General features: G+C 57.3%; 1 protein-coding gene across 3 annotated transcripts; it reads right to left on the bottom strand.

Moving 5' to 3' along the window:
- Positions 1-588: 588 nt before the first annotated feature.
- Positions 589-22,626, bottom strand: LOC144316411 (uncharacterized). Of its 3 annotated transcripts, none has more exons than XR_013382370.1 (9): positions 21,033-22,626; positions 20,340-20,388; positions 19,641-19,778; positions 19,176-19,321; positions 19,003-19,082; positions 17,483-17,849; positions 16,455-16,516; positions 16,027-16,199; positions 589-14,937 (listed from the first exon to the last, which is right to left on the bottom strand). XR_013382370.1 is itself a non-coding variant. In XM_077902272.1 (7 exons), exons 3-7 carry the CDS (start codon positions 19,187-19,189, stop codon positions 16,165-16,167), a joined length of 558 nt encoding a protein of 185 aa, XP_077758398.1. In that variant the 5' UTR covers positions 19,190-19,321; positions 19,641-19,778; positions 20,340-22,626; the 3' UTR covers positions 589-16,164. The 3 variants fall into 3 exon arrangements, 1 of the variants encoding a protein (XP_077758398.1); XR_013382369.1 differs by having other exon boundaries at positions 20,340-21,754; positions 22,148-22,626; XM_077902272.1 differs by having other exon boundaries at positions 589-16,199; positions 20,340-22,626.
- Positions 22,627-22,756: the final 130 nt, after the last annotated feature.

Here is a 22,756-nt window from a genome sequence, read left to right as displayed (position 1 = left end):
CAGGTGGCCACATGTCAGGTGCCAAATGCTCACTCAAGGGCCACAGCCCTTCTCCCTGAAGAGTCCCCAGGTGTAAGCCCCCCTACAGTCAAATCTGGCCAGTCACTGAACACCTTACAGAACTGGTTCGCCCTGCCCTCAAGGGTTCATAGAAACTTAGATTCACAAGTAGACCTCCTGCATCTTTTGTAAAGTAACGAGAATCATCAGGCTGCTCTCCTTGACCAGCCATGTGACGTGTGTTCAGTTACACAAAATTTCTCGAAGGATCCCTGACCACAGAGGTGCCAGGGCTGCTGCCCACCGGGAACCAACCTCAGTTTCCCCATCAGGAAGGAGCATCCCTTCACCAGGCTTGAACATTTCTCTTTTCTGTGATCTTTTCTCTCCTTTTGTTTCTTGGCTCACAGAACTGCAGTCTCGTCTTAATGGGCTGGCTTCGTTTTTAATGTGTGTCTGTGTAACCTTCCGTAAAGTCTCAGAAGGTAGGTAAAATCTGCATCGCAAGTCGCCTTTTCAGGACCCCACGTTATCATGGAATCATGAATGGGAAATGACAGAAGAAAAACAAAGATGTGACTAATAGAATAGAGTAAAATATTTATTCAGGTCAGGATGCAGGAATAGACTCTGCACAGAAAGATAATTCAACAGTACCATTTATAGCACATACAGCACCACATTTCAGCAAAATGCAACCCAGGACATCAGATACATTGTAGCCATTTGTTTTTTAAAAAATACATTATGTTCTCTCTTACCTCTGCAATAAGGTATCATAGATGCAGCTAAAGAAGTTAGTGAACAAAGTGCCAGATCGTCCTTCCCCACTCTCTGCCCATCCTTCTTCCAAGAAACCACAGGCGGCCGCTCACCAGAGTTGGCATGAGGCTTCGAGGCTGCTGCTTTTCCCCCTACATCATAACCGATTTCAAATGGTGCTAGACAAAAACAGACTCTGAACACCAGGAGAAATCGGTCAGCCTGTGTAAGAGATGGGTCCGGTGGTGCTCCTGGGGGTCCTGCACTTGGCCGTGCGGTGGCAAGTCTGACTCCAGCTGCACCGCAACGGCAGCTGAATGTTCCAGGGCGTCTAGGAGCAGGTGCAGTGCTAACGTGGATGGAACCGTCCTCCGGGTCTGCAGCCTCGCCCCTCCCCGGGTACAGTCAGGTACCACATGGAGCACTGCCCTGCACTCTAAGGCCCTAGGGACAGGTGACCCCTGGTGGCTGCTGCAAGCTGGCACAACCTCTGCCCCTGCTCAAAGGCAGAGATGCTTCTAAACCCAACACCCTCCCCACACTGTCACCCCTCCACAACCCACGTACGCTAGGGTGCATCTTCCTTGTCAAGGCCTTCCTCTCTTGAGTCAGCTCGGGCGGTAGGAGGAGGGCGCCTGTCCCACCCGCGGAAGCTCCTCTGCAGGCGGCCCTCTGCTGCGCTGCAATTCTTACTCCTAAAACACTGATTTCAAATGGTGCTAGATACAAAGATGGAAAAATCTAAGCCACCATGTGAAACCAGCTTCCAGAAGAAGAGGATCTCACTGAAGAGAGAATGAAGGTGTAGCTGGAAGAGCCAGGCTCTTCGACAGGAGGTATGTCTTCTCAGAGTTCCGCTTGGGACGTGACATCGCGATCCATTAGACACAGCAAAGAGCTACCCAGTGACGCTGGACGAATGTTAAAGTCCCGACAGGGGCTTCACATGGACAGCAGCAATACAAAACTCATGAAGCCTAGTTAATTATGTTCAATTCCACAACCAGTCCTAACAGATTATTCTATGATAAAATACAGTCTCCCGGAGCTATTATGAAAAATGCACTGATATTTTCATTAGCATTGCCCTGCTTTGTAAAATATTTCACAGTACGTGAAGTGTTTTCTGCTGCTATCTCACGTCCTCGGGAAAGCAGCACCCCCTCCGCCCCTGAGGTTCTAGCCAGTACACAAAGGGGAGTTCACCCGGGCCAGGTCCACTCTTCCCTGCGCCTGGGCTCCTCCTTCCCAGCCTTATGTAAGGCCCGGAACACTGGCAAATCTTATTTATCCTCTGCCATGACACCCAAAAATGTGGTGTCCTAAAACTGTGTTAAGCAGATAATCCTCTAACACGAAAACGGAGTTTCATGTTGTTTTCAAAATCTATCTGAAAAGAAGATTTGCATCCTGTGTTCACATGAGATTTCCCCATCTCCTAAAATGCGACGCTTTGGGGTTGTCTGAGGCTGGGACAACATGTCTATTTCCCGGAATGCCACAACCAAGGAAAGAGGAGACGGAGTGGAGCCTGCACCTTCCAGGCTCTCGACCCGCTCACTCTGCAGGCCTCCGCACGCAGGCTTGCATTTCCTGCGGCTCCTGGGAATAACAGCACATGCTGCTCCAGGAAAGAGGGCGGGAAATAAAAGTCGAGCACTGAGGGTTAGGGCTCTCTACTCATGTCAGTCCCACGAAGCAGGTACTGTTCCCACGCTCGCGGGAGAAGCTGCTCCTTAACGTGGCTCAGGAGCCTGCTCACTGCCACGTGATCAGGACATGGAGCAGATCCCACGTCTCACTCCGCGGTCCCTGTTTCTGCCCCTCTGCCCCCGGGCCTGCTCTGTGGCTGTTCTATTGGCTGTTCTATCATCTCACTATGTTCCTGAGCTCAACTGTGAGCAAGGGCGGGGGCGGGGGGAGTCCTCGGCAAGGTTTCTGCATGGCCATGGAGATGTGGACAACGTGTTTAGCTTGGGTCCACAGGAGCCCAGCTGATTTTGTGGGGGGGAGGGGGACCTGGTGCTCTGAGCTGGCCTACTGTGTCCTCCTGCACCCATAGCATGGCTGTGGTCAGGGGCGGGTGGGGTGGGGAAAGCGCTGGAGATGAACCGCATCAATGCCTGTGCTGGACTCCAGATTCTGACCCCAGCACACAGATCTGAGCCCAGGGCCTTTGCATGGCCTCAGGCACTGATGGGAGAGCAAGGCAGCGGCTCCAATTGAGGACACCTGCTGTCCACAGCTGGACCCCACGAAGCAGGTAACTTCCAGGGTTGTAAGGTCAGGAAGTAAGTGGAAACTAATAGTCATTTTTGTAGGGTCCTATGAAATGGAGGGCGTGGGGGGGGGGGGCAATTGGAGCTCTACATTGGGTACTTCTAGCTTTTCTGCTTTTGATTCCAGGTGTACGCTCCCTCCTTAGCAACTTCCAACTGCCAGTAAGCGCAGCACCTTTCCTAACGTGTTGCCACACAGTGTTTTTCCGTGATCCAGAGGCCCCCTCCTCCATATGCTGCTCCTTCTTCCCAGGACGTTCTCAGTCCACCCTCCCAAAGCTCCCGCCCCTCAACCCTCCCCCAAGTAACACAGGTCGCCTGAAGCTTTCCCCAGGGGAGCCAGGGGTTTGGTTACACCCTCTCACAGCACCTGGTTCTTGTGCGTCTTTGGGATGCACGTATGTCACGTGGTCACCAGGGTGCTGAATTACTGTGTCCCCTGCTGCCCAGGAAGCATCAGCCCAGAGTTCAGAGGAGGAGCGGCCCAAGGCAGAGGTGCAACGGTCACCGAGGGCGCCAACAGCCATGAACTAGAGTTTGGGGTCCCGCCACCTGAGCTCTACAACTCCGTTCTCTGCAGGAAGCGAGACATCACTGACAACACATCACCAGAACACTTATCTAAAACAAGATGAGGGGGAAGAAAGTCATCTCAGCACCAAAGCCTTTCGCCCTTCCAACCGCCCTGGATACAAGCTTCTGTTCGGGTCTCAGCCCTCCCGGAAGAACCAGGCTTTGGCTCACAGAGTCTGCTGAGCAATGACTCACTTACCTGAAGCTAGCTGGTGTTTTCGTTCCCGAGCTGGGTGTAGCTGGGTGCTCTGAAGGGGGCCAGGAGGGGTGTGCTCTCCCTGGCACCCAGCTTTGAAGGCCACCTAGGGCTCTGCCGTCAGAGGCGGATGGTGTGACCCTCCCGCCCAGCCCAGTGGCCCCACGCAAACTGGCCAGTGGGGAGGGTTTGCAGGGCTGGCCAGGAAGGAAAACCTCCCAAAACCCAGGGGTGGGGGTGTCAGCTCTGGGAGGGGCCCCCATGCAGGAAGAGGGTTCGGGAAGCACGCTGCAGCCCCCGTCCATTTCTGTGCAGACATTCTATTTGGAGGCTTTTCCACCCCCTCGTGCCGTGGACACTCCTCTGCCTGGGCAGGGCCCGAGGGTGGAGGAAAGGTCACCACACACTGAATCACAACACAGTGGCTCTAAGTCCTGCTCGGCCCAGACTCTGAGAACAGGGGCCTGCACTTTCCCGGAACGGCCCTCCGTTCTCCTAAAAAGAGCGACGGCTCACGAAGACCGGTTCAAACGCTCCAGGTCTGGGACAGGAAACAGGATGGGCCAGAGAAGCCTCAACGGCGTGCAGCAGCAGCAGGGCAGTGACCTGGAGAGGCTGTGTTTTGTCTAAAGGCATGCAAAGTCAGATACCTTAAACACAAAAACAAAAAACCGATTCTGGGCAAGCCAAACACAAACATCGGAGGGTTAAATAGAATTCACAGGCCATGGGTTAAAGAACGGTCTGGGGGTTGCCAAGAGAGCTTCTACTGCATTCTAGAAATGATGCTGTCTGTGTCTTTTAAAGTCCTGAAAATCCCACGCCAGGCATGGTGCCCACAAAATAACAACACGGGAGGAAAACGGGGAGGAGAGGGCTCCCGGTGTGGGAGACGCATCAGCAAACCCAGGGCACCAGGACACAGGCCCCCCAGCAAGCAAATGCTGCCGGCTCGCTCCGTGCTACGGCGACGACGTGCTCAAATCCAGAAGGCCGGGCAGGTTCCCGCGAGCCCGCAGCCTCTGCCGCCCGCGGGCTGGGTGCTGAGTCACGGCTACTTACGCGACAGCCGGGCTCCAGCCAGCGCGGGGGAGGGGCGCCGGAAGCCCAGGAGCACAGCCTTCCTGCCCCTGGAATGCTGGTTTCCAGGCTCCAGGCCCGAGCAAAGGTCCTCCCGGGGAGCGAGGGGCCTGGGGAAGACCCCTGGGGAGACGGGGGCCGTTCTGCACCCCCCAGATGGTCCTGGCCCATTGTATGTGTGAACTGAGAGGCCCGGCCTAGCTTCCTGTCAGTCGGCTCCGGGCCAGACCCAGTGTCCTGGACATTTTGTCTTGAGCTGTCAGGGTGGGGCCTGTTGCCAACTAGCTGTGGTTAATGAATCAGAGGAAAGGGTGATAAAATGAAGGGTATGTGGATGGGGGGCCACGGAGGAGGAGAACCTGGGGCTGGCTCTCTTCCTGGCCGCTTGGCGCCCCCCAAGGAGGGCTCAGCATCCAGGGAGCAGTGCGCTTCCCGGCCCCTGGATCCTGACGTGGGAATAACCTGCTCGAGACCCACTGAGCCCCTCAGATGCCTGTGGAGGTGACAGGGCAAGAGGTCACAGTCTCCTCAGCTCACGTGAGCTCAGCAGCAGCAACTTGGGGTTTTCCCTGGGACGCCCGTCCGGAGGCCTAGGTACCCAGGCAGCCGCTTTCCACAGCAGCGCCAGCTCCCCGTCCCTCCCTCGGCGCCATGGACGAAGGCCTGCATCCGGAGATCTCCCAGAGTCAGACTGGTGGGCTAGCTGGCCGGCTGGGAGGATGGGGTGCCTCGGGATGCTCTGGGTGGGCGCGGGGGGCAGCAGGAGATAGCGGGGTGTGCAGAGGCCGAACGTTGGAGAGGAGGGGGAGCACAGAGGCCCCCACGTTAGCCCAGACAGCAGTGGCTCAGCTCAGGCAGAGCAAGCGGAAAGCAAGCACGCTATGGCCCGTTACACACATACACGTGCCCACCACAGAGTTCACAGGTCCACACAACCTCCCACCAAAGGCCGACCACGGATCTTCCCCCATCGCTTCCCAATCAGGTGCTCACGGTAGCAAAGATGGATGTGGCCATGCAACTTCAGTCTCAGCTGAAATGAACTGGGAAGGCTGTGGGGAGATGTCCCAGAGCCCAGCTCCCCCCCTCCCACGCCTGCCCGGGTGGAGCTGGGTCACCCTCACCCCTGCCTTCAGTGGCCAAGAGTAACTAGCAGACACAGTACCCCAGCGGGCCCACCTCACGGGGCCCCGTGCCTACTGGCTGGGGGAAGTCCATCTTTGTCCCCAGAGCCCCTCTGGAGGCTCCAGGGCTCCGGAGCTCAGCCCCCACTCCTCCTGGAGGGAGAGCGGGTCCTCGCCATCGCCATCGGCACAAGCCCCACGGCCTCCCCGGAGCACGGCCCCCAGCAGGTGCCAGGACGCCGGGCATAGACCTGCCAACCTCAGAGTGGCGGTTCTACTCAGTACCTGGGCACACACGTGGCAGGGCACACAGGCTGGGGTACACCCCGTGACATGGGTCGGCTTCCTCGGGTGTGGGCGGGAAGGCTGCCCAGACTCCAAAGCTAACCTGGGACACCTCTCCTGCCCGCCTCCCTTGCAGCTGGCCGGCTGGTGGCTGTCCCTACACCGCTAGGCCGGCCTTGTTCTGCTCTCTGGGGCCTGGCCTGCCAGCCTTGGGACCTGGAACAGAGAGTGGAGGGAGGAGGCCGGGGAGGGAGGGCGAGGGGGGAGGGAGGCTGCGGGGGAGGGGTGGAGGAGGAAGTTTCACAGTCTAGCACACTCCCATCAGATCAGAGAGAAGGGAACATGTACAACTTCCCCTTTTCGGGAGCTTCTCTGCCCCTGCCTTTGTTTCGGTTCCTTTCCCTCTGGACTGGGGATGTCTCGGCTGGTGGGCTGGGCAGGGGCAGGCGCCCAGGTACCCGGCCAACTGGGCCCTCGCCCGGCTCCATCCTGGGCCTGGCAGGCTCCCCCGGCCGTTACCCGGCATGCCCTTCTCCTTGTCAGGGAGGCCTCACCCTCTTGTTTTCAAAGTTTTATAACAGTATTGTTTGTTGTCCAGCAGATTAAATTCTTCTGGAGGCTGGAGGGTGGAGGCGGGGGCGTTGAGGGAGAGAGAGGAGGGAGGAGAGCGAGGGAGAGAAAATACAAACAACTTTCATGAGGGCCAAAAGATTAAATGAGCTCCTCTCTGAACACAGAGTTCACCTGTCTTGGAGAGAGGCCAGTGGCCAGGAGCATGTGTTCTCTTCCCCTCTGTCGTCCTCACCTAGCAGGGGGACGTGGGGTCTCAGACTTTCAAGGCCACAACTCAGGCTCAAGCTGAAAAGAAGAGAGCTAGTAGCGCTGGGGGTGGGGGCAACCCCACCCCTGAGGGGCCGAGCGGGGGGCCCAGCAAGGACACCCTTGACCTCCGGCTCCTCAGGTCTCTGGATGACCCAACTCCAGGACGAGGCGGGAGGAGGCTTCCGTGGGCAGCCGCCCCATCTCAGAGATGGCTCTCCTCCGCCGTGAGCGAGGCGGGTCTGTTCACACTCAAAAATAAAAGTAACACATTCAGTGACAGTCAGAGACCCTGAAAGAACAGCATCCCAAGGAAATGGTAATGCGAGTGCCCGGACAAATATTCACGTGACCTAAGGACTGAGCGAGAGTGGGAACGAGGAAAGAGAGGGGAGAGAAAATCAATATAAAACAAGCATGATCTTACAGACAGGAGGGCCCCGGTGAAAGGTCCCCAGCCTGCCAGGCCTTGAGATGCTCAATGTGCAGACAGGAATGACACCCAAGGATACACGAGCCTGCATACGAAAGCAACCCTCCTTCCGCCATTAACTGGTTTGAGATTTTGGGGTGACCAATAAATAGCTGCCCACGTGAGCACATGTGTGCCTTTGCACAGCAGGCAGTGCCGTGGGCCTGCCCTGAGCTAGTCTTCTTCCATCTCCTACCCTCCTTCCAGGAGATCACGTCCGTCCCTGCTTCCTGGCCCAGCCCTCAACTCATGCACATCTCCAGGGCCTATCCAAGCTCCCTAGGGCTGGGGGACCAGCGAGGGTGGGTGGTGGCAGGGGTACAAACGCAGGATTACAGCAGCTCACGGCCCTTCCCTGGCAGCGATGAGGGACAACATGGCTTTGTCCTTTTTTATTTACAAGTACTATCAGTCCTATAGGGTCAGTTCCAGAAGTCCTCTCTGCATAAAGAAACAAGGTTAGCGCTCCAGGCCCGAGGCTCCTGTGCCTCCCACCCAGGTCAGGCTCGCCTCCGAGGTGACAAGAAAAGACGGGGCAGCCCGGGTGGCTCAGCGGTTTAGCGCCACCTTCAACCCAGGGCGTGATCCTGGAGACCCGGGATCGAGTCCCACATCGGGCTTCCTGTGTGGAGCCTGTTTCTCCCTCTGCCTGTGTCTCTCTCTCTCAATCTTTGTCTCTCATGAATAAATAATATCTCTAAAAAGAAAAGACGGAGCCCACTCTAGGTCCTGGCACCCTAAAAGCTTGTGCTGTTCCAGGGACGGGTCTGAGAGTCACACAGACTCGGCACTGGAGGGACCTTGTCTGGGACATCCAGTCCCTCTTCCCAGATAAAGAGGCTCTCTCTGTTTCTCCGGGAGCCCTGAGCAAACGGGCCACCCCAGTTCTCCCTGAAGCGTGGCCTGGATCACCTCCCGACTGTGGGTTCCGGCATCCTCCTTCCCATCCTCCGGGAGGAGAGGAAGATTCTGGGTTCTATATGACAAACCTTCACGCAAAAGTTATCAAAGGCTTTGTCCAGCAAAAACAATTCCCCTGGGGCTTCCCCATGATGGGGTTTCTCTTCGAGCCAAGCTTGCATCTGGGGAATACAAACGGACAGACACCCTGCATGACCCCCGTCCTTCAAGATATATGCCCGAGGAGAGCCTACGCCATCATGAGTTAGCGTGCTATAAATAGGGACGCACGCTTCTCTCTCCCTTCATACAGGCTCTGGGTCTACCTGAATAAGGCCATTCAGAGGCCCACACGGCCAAGAAGACATACAGTCCATGCTGGGCCTCGAGCCTCCTCCTCAAGAATAGGCCTACACTCGGTACCCAGGGTGTCGTCTAGGCATTCTCTGACTTACCTTCCTCCCCTTGTGTCAGGCCCACTTTTTCAGCTCTATCAGGAAGCGATATTCAGAGCTGAAGCCAGTGGTTCTAGTATCTCACACCATACAGCAGCCAATTCTTCCAGCGGGTGCTGTATATTAATGAGCCAGCACACAGGTAACATCCACACAACGCACACGCTGGGCAAAGCTCTGGGCACACCTGAGAAATCTGCTGGGAAAGATCCCACAATGAAGCCTCGTTTCTAAGTGAGCTACTTGGTAGCAACAGGACTATAGGCATGAGCACGAAGTGCCTACAAACGTGTTGGAATGGTTTGAAAAGCACTGCATATTCCAGAAGCTTCCAAACGTAGGAAGTCTCACCAGAAACACATGGTGAAGGGCTGGCTTCCCGGCCAAGGAGCGCAAGCCAGGTTTTGTAAGAGCTCCAAGAAGCTGAAAGAATCCGAGAACAGTAGAACCTGCCCCTCCTGAGGCTCCCTTCCCCAGTCGATGTGTAGAAAAGGGATCTGCGATCACAGAGATCAAGTCAGAGTGGGCCGAAGACCCACTCCCCATCCCTGCCCCACTGGCCGGCGGAACCGCCACCAAAACCAAAGGGAGTGACGTCTGGAGTCAGGGGACCTGGGGCGGGGGGGGGGGGTGACCCGAATTCTGCAAGTACGTGCAAGTGGATCTTAGCAGGGCCGTCGGCGGCTCAGATTCAACAACCGTGGGGATCCCACCCACTGCCCTCACAGGCGGTGTGAGGACCAGACAAGGCAGCAAATCTGAAAAGAGCTGCAAAACATTGCACCGCGTGCACAAGATGCCAGTCACTCATCGATCAGGCTCCTGACTGGATCCTGGCCCAAGGCCCTGCTCACCACATCACTCCGGGGGCGGCACGGGGTGGGCTCACGGCTACGAGGCCCAGGGAAGGGTCCAGCAAAGCGGCACGCAGAGAACGTCCTGAAGAAATGTTGCTAATTTTAAAACTCTGCCTCCTGTTCAGTGGTGGATTGTGCAGTGTGAGCCCGTAGCCCCAGGGACCCCTCCCCTCGCAGCCTCGGAGAAGCTCTGGGCGCTGCCGACCGAGGCCACCAGGGCCCAGGCTGGCCCTTATCACAACAACCTGTGAGGGTCTGGGACCCTGGGCTGGCCTGCACGTGCTCTATTTTTGCTACCTTTTAAAGAGTCACTGGAGACTAAAAAGCCAAAATGGAACAGAGATATTTTTGTTTTTGTTTTTTTTCTTCTTCTTTTTTTTTTTTTTTTTAAATAGAAGGGCTTCAACAACCACGTGAGAAAAGATAGCTAAATATAAAGGAAAACTTCCTGACGGCAAGGGGCACAGACCCTGAACAGGGAAGGCCCAGGAGGCAGGACCCAGTGTCCCGGATTTAGAGCAGGAAAGGCCAGAATGTCTCCCCGAGAGCACGGTGGCGTCTGCAATCAGGCCCTGTGGCACAGCAAGCCCCCCAGCAGCTCCCATACCGCCCATCTGCAGACAGGCGCCTTGGTGGGAGCCAGAGCCCATATCCTCTGTCTCCTGGGTGACCTTTGTCAGCCACCGTCACACAATCCCTGGCCCCTTCCCCGCCAGGAGTGAGGGGTCCCCGCAAGGCCATCTCCATCCGCCCACCCTGATAGATGGTGATAGCATCTCTTCAGAAGAAAGGACTCGAGCTGTTCTCGGACAGATTGTCCAAGGCCCCTCCGCTCGCCTGTAACTCAGGCCTCTTTTCTTCTGTTCTGAGTTTCTGCCGAAGAAATACCTCCAAGAACATCCAGGGAGACCCCTCGTCAGGGCTAGCTGGCAGGCACCTTCGAAGAGATTCTGGTTCCACCCCCTCATTTTATAAAGAAAGAGACCAAGTCCCAGACAGGTCAAGCGAGTAAGATTTTTCCAAGGGAGCCGGGGCCAGAACAGCTGAGCCTTCTATACCTCGCCACACAGGCCCCACTTTCCCTGAGCCCCCCACAACCACAGCCCAAGGTGCACACCTTGTCCTTGTGTGACCTCGGTGACCCCCCTCCCCCACTGGCCACCGCCACAGGTGGCAGTCTCTGAGGTCCAGGTGGGCCAGGCTTCGATCACGGGGCCAAAGAGGGAAGAATCACGCGGCCAGACCCATCACGAGCCCAGCCAGCCTCTCCCCGGTAAACAAGTCCTGGGCCCTGCAGCCGCACACACTGGAAACTTCCCCTCCCCCATCTCCCGCCACCACCCACCTGCCTCAACCTCTCAAGACATCTTGTGCACAAGCCTCGGGCACAAGGTGACTTATCCCTCTCCTTCCCCCTGCCCCTTGCCTATGAGATAACGCTGCAACCACCTGCAGTGGCGGAGAGGCTGAGCTGACTTCCGCCTCCTGCAGGCACCCAAGTCACTACCAGCGACGTGGTGAAGACCTAACCCGGGTGTTCCCCTGTCTGTGTGGACAAGAGGGGCGCAGAGATGAGGCTGAGCCAGAGACGCCAGCTGGCACCTGCTGGAGTGGGAGCCAGAAGGCCCAGAGCAACCATGGCCGGCGGAAAAGCCTTCACTGCCGGCGACCAGACGCTTGACGTCTACTGCCACCTTGATCCCTGACTTGCTGCACGTTCCTGGAAGCTATGGGAACCTTGGGTGACTTTGCCAGCTGTTAGGAGAAGCGAGGGGTGAGCCACCGCACCAGTCTGAGCACATAGGGGGCTCTGTCAGGACGGCTTCCCCAGTCTCTTAAGTTCCCTCCTGGACCAACAGCTGGATCCCTGCTGCTTCTGCGTGTGGCTGGCCCCCTTCCCCTGTGTGCCTACATCATGTATCTCCCAACTCCCTTTCTCGCTATCATGAATGACCTCCCCCCACGCCAGTGGAAGCCTGGTTTCGTGGAACCCTGCGTCCCCGGCACCTCACACAGCCCATGGCAAGCAGCAGGGGCCAGACACGTGTGTGCAGGAGGGCTGCGTTGGCCATGCACAGCCGCGCCTGTTTGCGGACACCACCAGGGCGCTGCCTCTGCCCGGCCTCCCCCAGAGGGGGATGTTGCACAGCCACCTGCGCTGCCTGCCATGTTCCCCTAGAGATCTGGCCTTTCCCTCGGGTTGCCATCCGCTCTGCTGGCTGCCTCGTCTCTGATGGTCTTAGCTCCCAAAAATGTCTGACTTCAGCCCAAGAAGAGGGTGAAGGGAAGGTGTGGGCTCTGGAATCAGTAGTGCCTGGCTTTCAATCTCAGCAAGTCCCCTCGCTGAGTGTGTGACCTTGGTGGAGTCACATGCTATGGACGGCTTCCTTAACTGTAGAAGGGAAATGACACCTCCTTCATGTGGTTCCTGAGGATGAAATCAGATGAGCAAAGGGAGACCCTGAGCAAAGGTCAGTTTCCCCTCCCCTGGCAGGGCCCGTCTCCTACCCTCACGCCTCATTACAGAGGGCACACGCAGGCCCCTTGCAGGCTGCAGGGGGCCACGCTGGAGGAACATGAGACACGTCCTCCCCCAGTGCACCCCCACCCCCCGCCTCGATCCTGGTCAGACAGTGCACAAGCCTGACCCCGAGGGCCTCCATCCATCCCCATGCCCCCACTCCTTCCTGCCCAGGCTCGACACTCCTGCATCAGGCTCTGCACAGACCTTGGCTGGAGGTATTCTCCGGCTCTATCAGCTCGTGAGCAGCTCCTATGGAAGGAGCCAGCTAGAAACCAAACTCAGCCTATGCTTTCTTCACAGACACTCCCAGGCCCAGAAAAGCCAAGCAAAATGAGGGCCTCCCACGGACAGCCGGCTAGTGGAAAAGGCAGGATCTCTTACATAGCTCACAGGGAGGCAATGTGCCCAAAACAGTGACCAGCACGAGGTACACATCCTCTCTAAAGCTGGGGCTGCAGCCTCAGAGGCACTTGTGCCAGGGGACAGAGCCAAGATATGCATTAAACAATTCACAGCCCTGACCAGACCAGGATTCAGCGGAACAGAGAAGGTGCTGACCAATCAGGTCCCCAGGCAGGGCCCCTCCCCAACACCTCCTGGCCAAGCCACACCAGCACAGCTCCGGTGCCACCAGCTCTGTTAACCTCTGCTGGACCCCAGAGGGAAAAGCCCCACACTGCCTCCTGGCTCCTGGACTGCAGGGATTCAAAGGTTGAGAATGAAGTGCCAGATATGCCCGGTCCCCCTCTCAGGGGATGCCAACTGTTCTGCTGGCTTGGGCTGGTGACACATAATGCCCGTGTCATGTCAGTAGAAGCCAGGCTGGTAAGCAGGGAGGAAAGAACTAAATGAGGAACAAAAATAGGAAAATCAACAGGGAAGCATCCACCCTAATTCTGGAAACATCAGAGGCCCCAGAGACAACTGCGTCATAGGGAAGCAAAACCAACTTTCCCTTTGCTTCCCACTCTGGTTATCTCAATCCTGCCAAGGGCAGGGCAGGGCTGTGAATGGGAGCAGCAGTGACCCCAAGCCAGGCCCAGGGCTGCACCACACATATGGGAGCAGAGGCTCCCGAGCACGGCCAGCAGCTTCATCCGGCCTCAGCCCTGCAGCCGCCGCTGGCCAGGTTCTGGCCGACACATCTTGAGGGACTTGGCCGGCTCCTCCTCATCTCCCCAGCTGCACCAAGGCTGATCTCTCCTCTTTATTCACGTTCCAGGTCCAACGCCCCTAGCGAACCCTCCCTACATTACTCCCGGAGGGGCTGAGACTTGTCAAATTCCTTTAGGGAAGAGACACCGGACTCTTCCCAACAGCCCTGGATTGATTCCTCACTCGGTGAGGACCTCGGGCTGCTCATGGCCAACTCAGAGATGCATCTCAGATGGTGAGAAGAGAAGATGGAACACTGACGGGCAGGCTTCACCAGTCGCTCCAGGACAACAGTGGGAAAAAGGTGGGGAGATATCCATGAGACCCGAGCAGAGGTGGGGGTCCCACGGGTGCCTCGGGAAATTAGCTGAGCGCATCATAAAATTGCCCAGCACCAACCATTTTACCTTGAGCCCCCAGACAAATCTGCTGCTGGCTAACTTCAACCTGGCCCCTGCTCGCCCAGGACGCCGCCGGAATGCGTCCCATAGGAGAGACGGCGCGGCGGCGAGCCAGGCCAGCGCCTACGGTGTGCGATCTGAACTGTCTCTAGAATGCGACAGACCTGCCCGGTTCTGCGGACCACCATCATTTTTAATCACCGTTGCTATGCCTGTGACCAGCATCAAGTGAGGCAGAGAAAAAAAAAAAAGAGAGAGAGAGATTTCTATGTCAGCTGCCTAGAGATGCTCTGCAATGTTTACCAGGCCCAGAATTTTTTTTTTTAAGGTGAAGGCAATGAGGGCCTAGAGGAGAAAAAGTGATTCACTCACTCAAGCAAAGAAGAAAACCCCCCAAAGCAACCCTCCCCCTCAAGTAGAGCAAGAGCCCTGAGGTCCGCTGCCCAGGCCACAGTCTAAGCTCCAGCGTACATGTCTAAAGGCATCTAGAGTAAGAGCAAACACACACCGGGGACATGAGGAAGGGAACGGCCGCAGGCTCCCAGCACCCAAGGGGCTCTAACCCAGAGCCTCACGCTGGGTGGGGGGGGGGGGCAAGGAGAGCTCCAGACCAGTCGCCGTGGTGACTGCCACACCCAGCCACGCATCCTGGCTGTCTCCCACACGCCGCAGCCCAGCCGCCCGCAGAGGATCACTTGGCCCTTCCCCCAGGCCCTTGCTGGTTACTAACCCCATTCACAGAAAAGCCAGGAGTAGGAGAATGGAAAGAAGAGGGCATTGTCTGGGAGACTCTGAATGGAGACGTCTGAGGATTCCCTCCCGACTAAGGAAACCGTCCGGGTGCAAAAAGACAAGGGGGCCAGGGGAAGGCCGGAGGAGGCGGCCCACACCTGACTTACCTGGGAGGCAGAGAAGGGGTTAAATCGCATTTTCTTACAGCCATCTGGTTTCCAATAAGCAGCCGGGCGGTGATGACTCGCTGACAAGACTGGATCATGTCACATCACTCAGCACTTGGGGCCACAGAACCACAGCCGCGGGTGGCCCCGCCGCACCTACGAGAGGGAGGAGAGGCAAACATCTGGCCCGTTCTGCCCTCTGCCACCCGGCCCTGAGGACGGCGGACTGACGGCAGATTTCCCCGAAACCCCTGACGCATGGACGGCGGGGGAGGGCAGGGAGCAGACACGGTCGCAGGAGGCCCCAGCCACATCTGCCGTCAGATCCCAAACAAAAAAACCAAAGGACGGAGGAGGAAGAGGTAGAGGAGGGCAGGGAAGATGAGAGGTCCACAAGAAGCACAAGAGGTCAGAGGGCGTCCAGGGGCAAAACAAGGCTAACAGGAAACCAAGGCGACACGCAAGGGGCTGGGGGGTGACGCAGGCCACCCCGTGCCGTCGGCCACACTTCGAGCCTCTTGCCTGTCCTCCTCCAAACCCCCAAATCCAGCGAGAACCATCAGCCCCGCTCCTGGCCCGCCTCCCACATCAGACCTTCCGATCTATCAGCGTCTGGAAGAGGGAAAAGGAAAGAACGTTCGGCAGCCCGGAACCAGACACAGACACACAGCGCTTCCTGGAACGAAAGGCCCCCTCGGAGATGATGGCTCACACTCTCGAGGTTCCGGTTCCCTGGGAGAAGGGCTCCTCTCCCGCAGGGGAGGGCAGACATGTCCGATAAGAATTGCTTAGCACAATGCTATATATAGTCTAGGTTCCTAGCGGCCTAGAGATTTGGAGCTAGAACTTGGCAGAGAACCACGCTAGATGCTGGCAAAGACCGTCCTCCCCCAGCCAGCCAGCTGAGAGCCTCACCTCCCTGCTGGGGGCAGTGAGGGCAAGCGGGGCCCTTCCCGTCCGCCCATTAATAACGCCGCACTGAGGGACACGGGCTTTGGCTCCGTTTTAGGGAAAATCGACTTCTCCTGAATTGTGAGGGCGACGCGCGGGGGCTAACTACAGAGCTCTAGCCTCTCCGCAGCTCTCCAGCAGCACTAGAAAAATCGATCTCGTCCTCTCTGCTGGAGGACCAGGGGCAGGGGTCTGCAGGGAAAGGAAGGAGAAGGCACAGCAGCTGGGTGGTTTCAATAAACATCTATCGCTTCCGATGTTTGAAGGAATAAAAAAATGCAGACGGGTACTTACTGCAGAGAGCCAGGCTGACAGGCATCTCCTTCCTTTTGTTCCAAATAAACGCAGAGGGGCCACTCTACGCGGCCGTATGGTGGCCGCCTTCTGCACACCAGCTCCATCCTCAGCTTAGCCGGAGTCTCCAAGAGGCCGTCACCTACTCACGGAGCACAACTCCTCTGAGTTCTCTGTGGGGAGGAAGCAGAAAGAAGGCAGGTAGGCTTGGCGCTCAGGGCCAAGCAAGCAAGCAATGGACTGCGTAGGCCTCGGTCTGGGTCCCCTTTGGGGCTAATATGAGGCCCCGGGGCCTACGGCCCTCGGCTGCTGCTCACCAGCCAATGGCAGAAACGAGGCAAGGCTGGGCCCCTTGTCTTGAAGGAAGGCCAGACCCCCTGGGCACTGGGTCTCACCAAGAAGGGCCTACCACCTCTTGGAAAACAAACCTGAGACACAACTGAGAGCTCTCGGAAGTACAGCATCTGGGCTCTCGTCATAGGCACAGCTTCTAGACAAAGACACAAAGGACCTAACATCCACGTACATACCATTTTTTTTTAGGTCACGTTGTTCTCTATTCAGGCCCAAAAAGACATGACACAAATGGGCTGGGGCTGCCCTTGCGCTCTGGGCAGGGACAGCCGGCTCCTGTCCTTTGCCCTGCGTACCCCTCACCGTGACCTCGGCCAGGTCTCCTCGCTCTCTCTGGCTCCCAAGGCCCCAAAACCACTCCCTCCAAAGATCCCAAATGAGTCACGCCGGGAGGTCCTTGGGGAGAGGAGGAGGTGCTCGGTGACAAATGTCAGTGCTAAGCATCATTGACAGGAAAGTGTGAGCCTGAAACATGGCACAAGGGGGTGCACAGGCAGTGGTCCCGGGCCATGCAGCCCCTCAATTCCCCCCACAAGTTGTTTGTTTCTCCGTGTCCGGCCAAGGCCGAGGGACAGAGAAGAGTAGAGAAGGGAAGCCAGATGCTGAGGATGATGGTTTGCCCGCGACTCGGTGGCGGTGGAGGTCCAGGTCCCTCGCTCCCGAGAAGGCATGGCTGGGCCTGGTTCGATGTGGTTGGGCGGGGCCGGGCGGGCGGGGCGGGGGGGGGAATGTCACGCGCACTTAGCGCAGTGCTGCAGATTCAAGAAAACCCTAGAACCCTGAGCCGCCATGATGACGCACATATATGCGCACGAAGGTCAAGGACTTGAGGCCCACGATTTCGCCCAAGGAGGAATTGGAGAACACGAAAGGGGAGAAGTTTGATGTGGGACAATACGGAGAGGGGAGGCTGAAGCAGGCTGCCCCAGAGCTGGCCTTCATTCAGCTCGAGGCTGGGACGTGGACCTGCCATCTTCGCGTGACAGCTGCAGAGGACACCTGAGATGCTACATCCCCATGATGGGCACTCACTCCCGGGGCCCCCGGAACGCCAGTGTTCACTACAGACCACCAGGCCCACCCTACCTGAGATGGGACTCACCCTCTATCCAAGGCAATAGATGAGAAATCCCAGAAGGTTTCCTGGCCCTGAGAAGGTGTCTCTTGTTTGGGACGAGCGAGAGAAGCTTGAAAAGTGGCTCTGTTTGCCAAGCGCATAATAATAATAACACAAGCAGCTGCATTTTCTGTTCGGTTTCTAAAATTCAAGAGTCCACAGAGGCCCGTTGGGGTGTCTGGTGTCACCCCCACCCGATGCCCGGAAGTGGTCTTCTCTGCCAAGCCCTTCCTGAAAGTGACCCCAGCCCAAAGGTCGGTTCCAAGCCCTGACAAGCTGTTTTTGCTGCTTTCATGTTGACAGAACGTCCTGGCCACTCGGCTGAGCGCTCCATCTCCCAGCTCCCGACACACTGAGTCATCATCCAAAGAGGAAAAAAACAACAAAGCAGTCGTCACCAGGGTCCCCACTGCCGTCGGCTGACGACTCACGGGCTGTCGTCACTCTCTGCTCTGCAGCCCCGGAATTGGTGACGAGGGGCTTCAGGGTGCCCAACTCCCCTCCCACGGGATGCAAGGGCGTCAGGAAGCAGGCAGCCACCACCGCCGTTCAGAAAGAAGGGAAACTACCCTGGTATCGCAAAGCTCCCAGGAAGGACCACTGGTTAACCCTCACTCTGCCACCACCTGCCCTGTCCTCACAGCTCCACTCCCACGGCCTTTTCCCGATGCTGACGTCACAGGGGTCTTACTCCAGGTGGGGGAAAGGCATCATCTCGTAGGCTTCAGGTGCCTACCGCCTGGTTACCTCCGCCCCTGCCTCTGCTTCTGATACCACTGAAGGCATGTAAGCTCCCTTTCCCCCCATTCCTTCTCCAGCCACCCCTTACGTTCCCGTCTTAAGCCCCCGATAAAACAGCTGGGCACGGGGAGAGGAGGTGTAACACTTTCTGCTGGGATCCTATTTGCTTGGCAATGTATTAGGCATCTCTGTGCAGACTGTAGTGGCTCCATGTCACTGACTAAGGTCACTAAGCCTTAGAGAAACCACCCAGCAAGACGAGGCAGGGTCAGGATGCAGACCTAGGGCTGTCCAAGTGCAATGGCGCTGCTCCCTCCCTTGTAGGATCCCCACTGATCCTGGGTTCTGGAGCTCATTCTGCTCTGAAGGTGCTACAACCATCGCACCTCCACCTCCTCTTCTAGGAGGAAGGTAACCAGGATAACTGAGCTTTGTTAATCCACCAAGTTCAGCTACAAAAAACAAACCAACCAAAAAAAAAAAAAAAGAAAGTCATCATCTTGGGTGAACCTGACTGCAAAGGAAGAGGAGAAAATGAAAGAGGTAGCAGAGAGGGTAGCATGGACCTCGGGCGCTGGAAGGTCAGCCACCCAACGTCCCATATAGCATCAGGGATGTACAAAATTCCTTAAATAGGCCCGTTTTGAGGCATCTACCTTGCAAGAGGCATTTTGTAGACACTGACAACTGACAGGTAAAAAAAAAAAAATTGCAAAGCCTTTGGGAGAATAGGCTATAGTTCTAATCATGAGCAGAACACTTACCAGCCATGGGCCTCTCCTCGCAAGGTTGTGGTAACAAGCAAGAAATGAAATAAGCCCCGTGCAAGAGCCTGATGTAGTACCTGGCAAACAGAAGGCACCAAATAGTAAGTGTTTTCCTTCTTCGTTGCCCGGCCTCTTGGAGCTCACCATCTAATAGGTGACATAAGACTTACACTCTGAGGGCCATGGAGACGACGACGTAAGCACACGAGAAGGACACAGCGTGTGACGGCCTGGCCAGAGGGAGCAAGGAGGGGCCCTTACGAGGATTGCTTCTTCGTGAAAGGGGTTCCAGAAAGGTCCACGGAGGGCGGCCGGGCTGCCGCAGGTGGGTGCGGTAGGGCCCAACAGTCACGGGGAACACCAGTGGTGAAAACCAGAAGGCATCGGAAAAGCAAGAAAAAGTAAGTTGCCTGGTTTTGTGGGAATCAGGTGGTCCAGCCGGGGAAACGCAGGGAAGTAAGACCCGCGAGGAGAGCTAGGGCTGGCTGCAGACAGCCGTCGGCACCGTGCTACAGAGGAGGGAGTCTTACTCTGGAAACGATGAGAAACCATTTTAAAGCTCTTGAGCAAGAGAAGACAAGATGGCTGCTGCACGCAGAGGGGCCTGGAGAGGGACGGGCAGCAGGGAGCCTCACCCGAGGGCGACAGCTGGAACCGGGGTGCCGGCAGGGGGCATGACGAGGAGCAGAGGAGGGAAGCAATAAGGAGGGAGGGCCGTCGAACAAATCCTCAAAGCTGCCTTGGCCCCACAGAGACGCTGCCGGAGACAGAGCCTATGGGGGGGGGTGCACACACCACAGGTCCGACACGTCTGGGATGAGCAGCCGTGTGTCTGTCTCCACTACACCCCCTGCCCCCCCAAAAAAACCCTCAGCTTTTCCTCTGGGTTGCCTTAAGCCTCACGCCGACCAGGGCTCGGGAGACCCAGGCCTTCTGTTGGCAACGCCCACCCTCTGGCCAAGCCCAGACCCCGGGGGGTGGACCCCCCACCCAAGGCCGTGTCCGAGGGTGGGACTGGGCGGTCCTGCCCCTGGGGCCACCCTCCTGCGGCAGCCACCACTGCGCCCGCCTCTGCTGCGCCTTGCCCCCCCTCCCCTCCTCCGTCACAGCCCCCGCCCCCCGCCCACTCTGCGGAACTGGCACAGCAGGACCAGAAAAACCAACGCCACCATGTCGGAGACCAGCAGAAATGCCTTCAAAATGGCAGCCTTAGGATAAAAGGAGTCCAAAAATATTACCAACCCACCCAAGGAAAGAGGAGCCAGTGGCAGGGGGAATGAGCTGTCAACCACCTCCCAGCTGGGCCCCCCCACCCCACCCTTCCTCACTCTTACGATTGTCACGTCTTTCCCGTCAGAAACTTCCTCTCAGAACGCAGAGAGCCTAAGAGGAGAAGAAGGGCATCGCCCCCATGCCCCCGACAGGTCCTGGGGGCCACGGGTGACGCAGGGCATCCCGAAGGACACTCTGCGTTCCGTAGCCCAAGGGGGGGACGGCAGCCCACTTCTGTCTTCAGACCGAGCTCCTGGACCGGAGCTGACCCTCCGAGGGAGTCAAGTCTCCCACTGCTCCCAACCAGACCCTCCCCAGCTCCATGGGCCCCGGGGAGCCCCGAGGCAGGGTTGCAAAGAAGGGCCGAGAAGGCACAGCCGTGCCTCCGTTATGTAATAAGAAGGGCGGTGCTGTCCTAGGCCGGCGACCCAGGGCGCACTGCGTTCCCGGATGCGCAGTCACGGGCGGGGGCCGCTGCGCAAGGCGCAGGGCTCGGAAACCCCCTCCCCATAAACCTGCCACCTGCCACAAGGACCCGATGGGGAGCCAGCACCCTCATTTTTCCAAGTCTCCCTCCCCCAGCCACAGGCGAACAGCCTGCTGCCCTAGTTTTGCTCTCACTCTCCTCACTCCCCAGAACGACAAACCTTTCTAACCCGGGACCTCCACGCCTCTCGTGGCCCAGTGGCTTCCCCAGAAATCCCACCAAATACGCAGTTTCCGAGCTACGTCCTGGGGTTGGTTCCCGTCCTCACCTTTCCAAGCACCAGGGAGCAGCAGCTTCCAGAAGGCAGGTCCTTCCCACACTGGGCTCAGCTCTGGACAGCCCCGTCAATGCAAATCTCTCGTCCCCGGGGAGCAGCCCAGAGGCAGCAGGAAGCCCATGGTGGTGGCAGTGGCAGCAGCAGCAGCTCTGTCCTACCTTGCCCGAGCGTTTCCAGGGGAGCCAAGAATTACTGTGCCGCAACACTGAGGTGTGGCAGACTGAAAATCCCCTTTTCCGACACCAGACCAAAGGACAAACCTTTCCTTCCAGTTTGGTCGACCCTCTGCGCACCCATCTCTCCTACACCCCCTCCTTCAAAAAAAAGAAAAAAATAAAAAGAGAGAGAGAAAGAAAAAAAGTTTGGGGCACCCTGAGCTCCTCTCCCTCAGAGTGCATGAAATAAGAAAGGCTTAGGAAGAGGCTTCGACTGGTCAGCCAAAGGCAGGCAGACACAGGAGCATACGCACACCCCTAAACAGATTTTAGAAAGCTGCTGGGCTGCTCCCCCCTCCCCTTTAAGCAAGTGAAATGCAAATTCAGATTTGATACCCTGCCCTCAACCAATCAAAAAAAGGTTTTCACCTGCCACTGGCCCGCCCACCAATGGGAAGGAGCGGCTGGAGGGAGAGCCCTCCCCTGGCCAATGGAAGGCCAGCTCAGTCACTTAGTTAATGATGCAGCAGTACAAGGAAGGCCATCATCACATGTGAACTGGAAGGGTGCCAACATGGAGACACAGAGAGCGCAAGGTAAACAACTTTCCAACGCCAAAAGGATGACATTTAATCTCTAAATGCTAGCTTCCCTTCTCAGCTCCTCCTTAACCCCTCTCAGCTGGCCCTACAGATGCCGGGAGCCTCACTACCTGTCCCCCTGGAGCTCCTAACAAGATGCAACAGTGACTGCGTCACCATTCCCCACTTTTCCCAACTACGCAGTGACAAACCTCCCAGCTTCACCCCACTCCTCCCAGCCCACGCCCCGTCCTGCCCACCTGCTCCTCACCAGCCCCAGGTGCCCCGGGGCCCAACGTTGCAGCGAGGCAACCCCTGGAAAACTGTGCCTTTCACCTTCCTCCCAGCACCTCTCCTCCTCACTCCCTACCTTCCACCGAAGGGTCGCATGGACGGACAGACAGACGCTGACACCCAAACAGCCTGGAAAACCAGTCTGTCTGTCTGTCTGTCCAACAGAAGGAAATGGGGGCAAAGGCTGGGAGGTCAGGTGGGACGCCAGGGACAGCTTGCTCCTCTCTCCTCTACCCCGGTCAGGCTTGAGCAGCTGACACTAAGAGAAAAGAAATTAAAGTGGAGGAAAAAAAAAAATAAAAACCCTCTCTCAGAGAAAAAAATAGCAAAAAGCGAGAAAGAAGGTGAGAAAGACAGAGCACCCACATACGCAGAGACATCGCCCCCGATCCCAGCAGATACGTACGTGGGGGAAGAAGGGGGTTACGCCATCAAGTCCTGAAGCCCGTCGGACCACCCATCGTCGCCTGCGCAGACCCAAATCTCGGTCTGGCCGTAGGGTGCCGCAGTCCCGAATGTTCCAGAAATTGGTCCCGTTAAACCTTCCACCATCGCCCCGCAACCTCTTGCTCCCACCCCTGCCCCCCACCACCACCCACCTCCCCCCCGCGGGAACCGCCCGTGCCACCTTGCGTGTCATCTCCTTAGCCCGGGCTACCCAGAGGCCTCCAGCCCCCGACAGATT

The sequence above is a fragment of the Canis aureus genome, chromosome 6 (genome assembly GCF_053574225.1).
Source record: "Canis aureus isolate CA01 chromosome 6, VMU_Caureus_v.1.0, whole genome shotgun sequence".
Lineage (NCBI taxonomy): Eukaryota > Metazoa > Chordata > Mammalia > Carnivora > Canidae > Canis > Canis aureus.
Note: the sequence above shows the minus strand (reverse complement) of the source record. Positions and strands in the feature narration are given on the sequence as shown.

Coding starts and splice junctions, on each gene's coding strand:
- LOC144316411 (XM_077902272.1), bottom strand. Junction 17,850..19,002: donor CGAGGAGAGGCCCATGGCTG/GTAAGTGTTCTG, acceptor ATGATGACTCAG/TGTGTCGGGAGCTGGGAGAT. Junction 16,517..17,482: donor TCTATTGCCTTGGATAGAGG/GTGAGTCCCATC, acceptor GTCTTTGTCTAG/AAGCTGTGCCTATGACGAGA.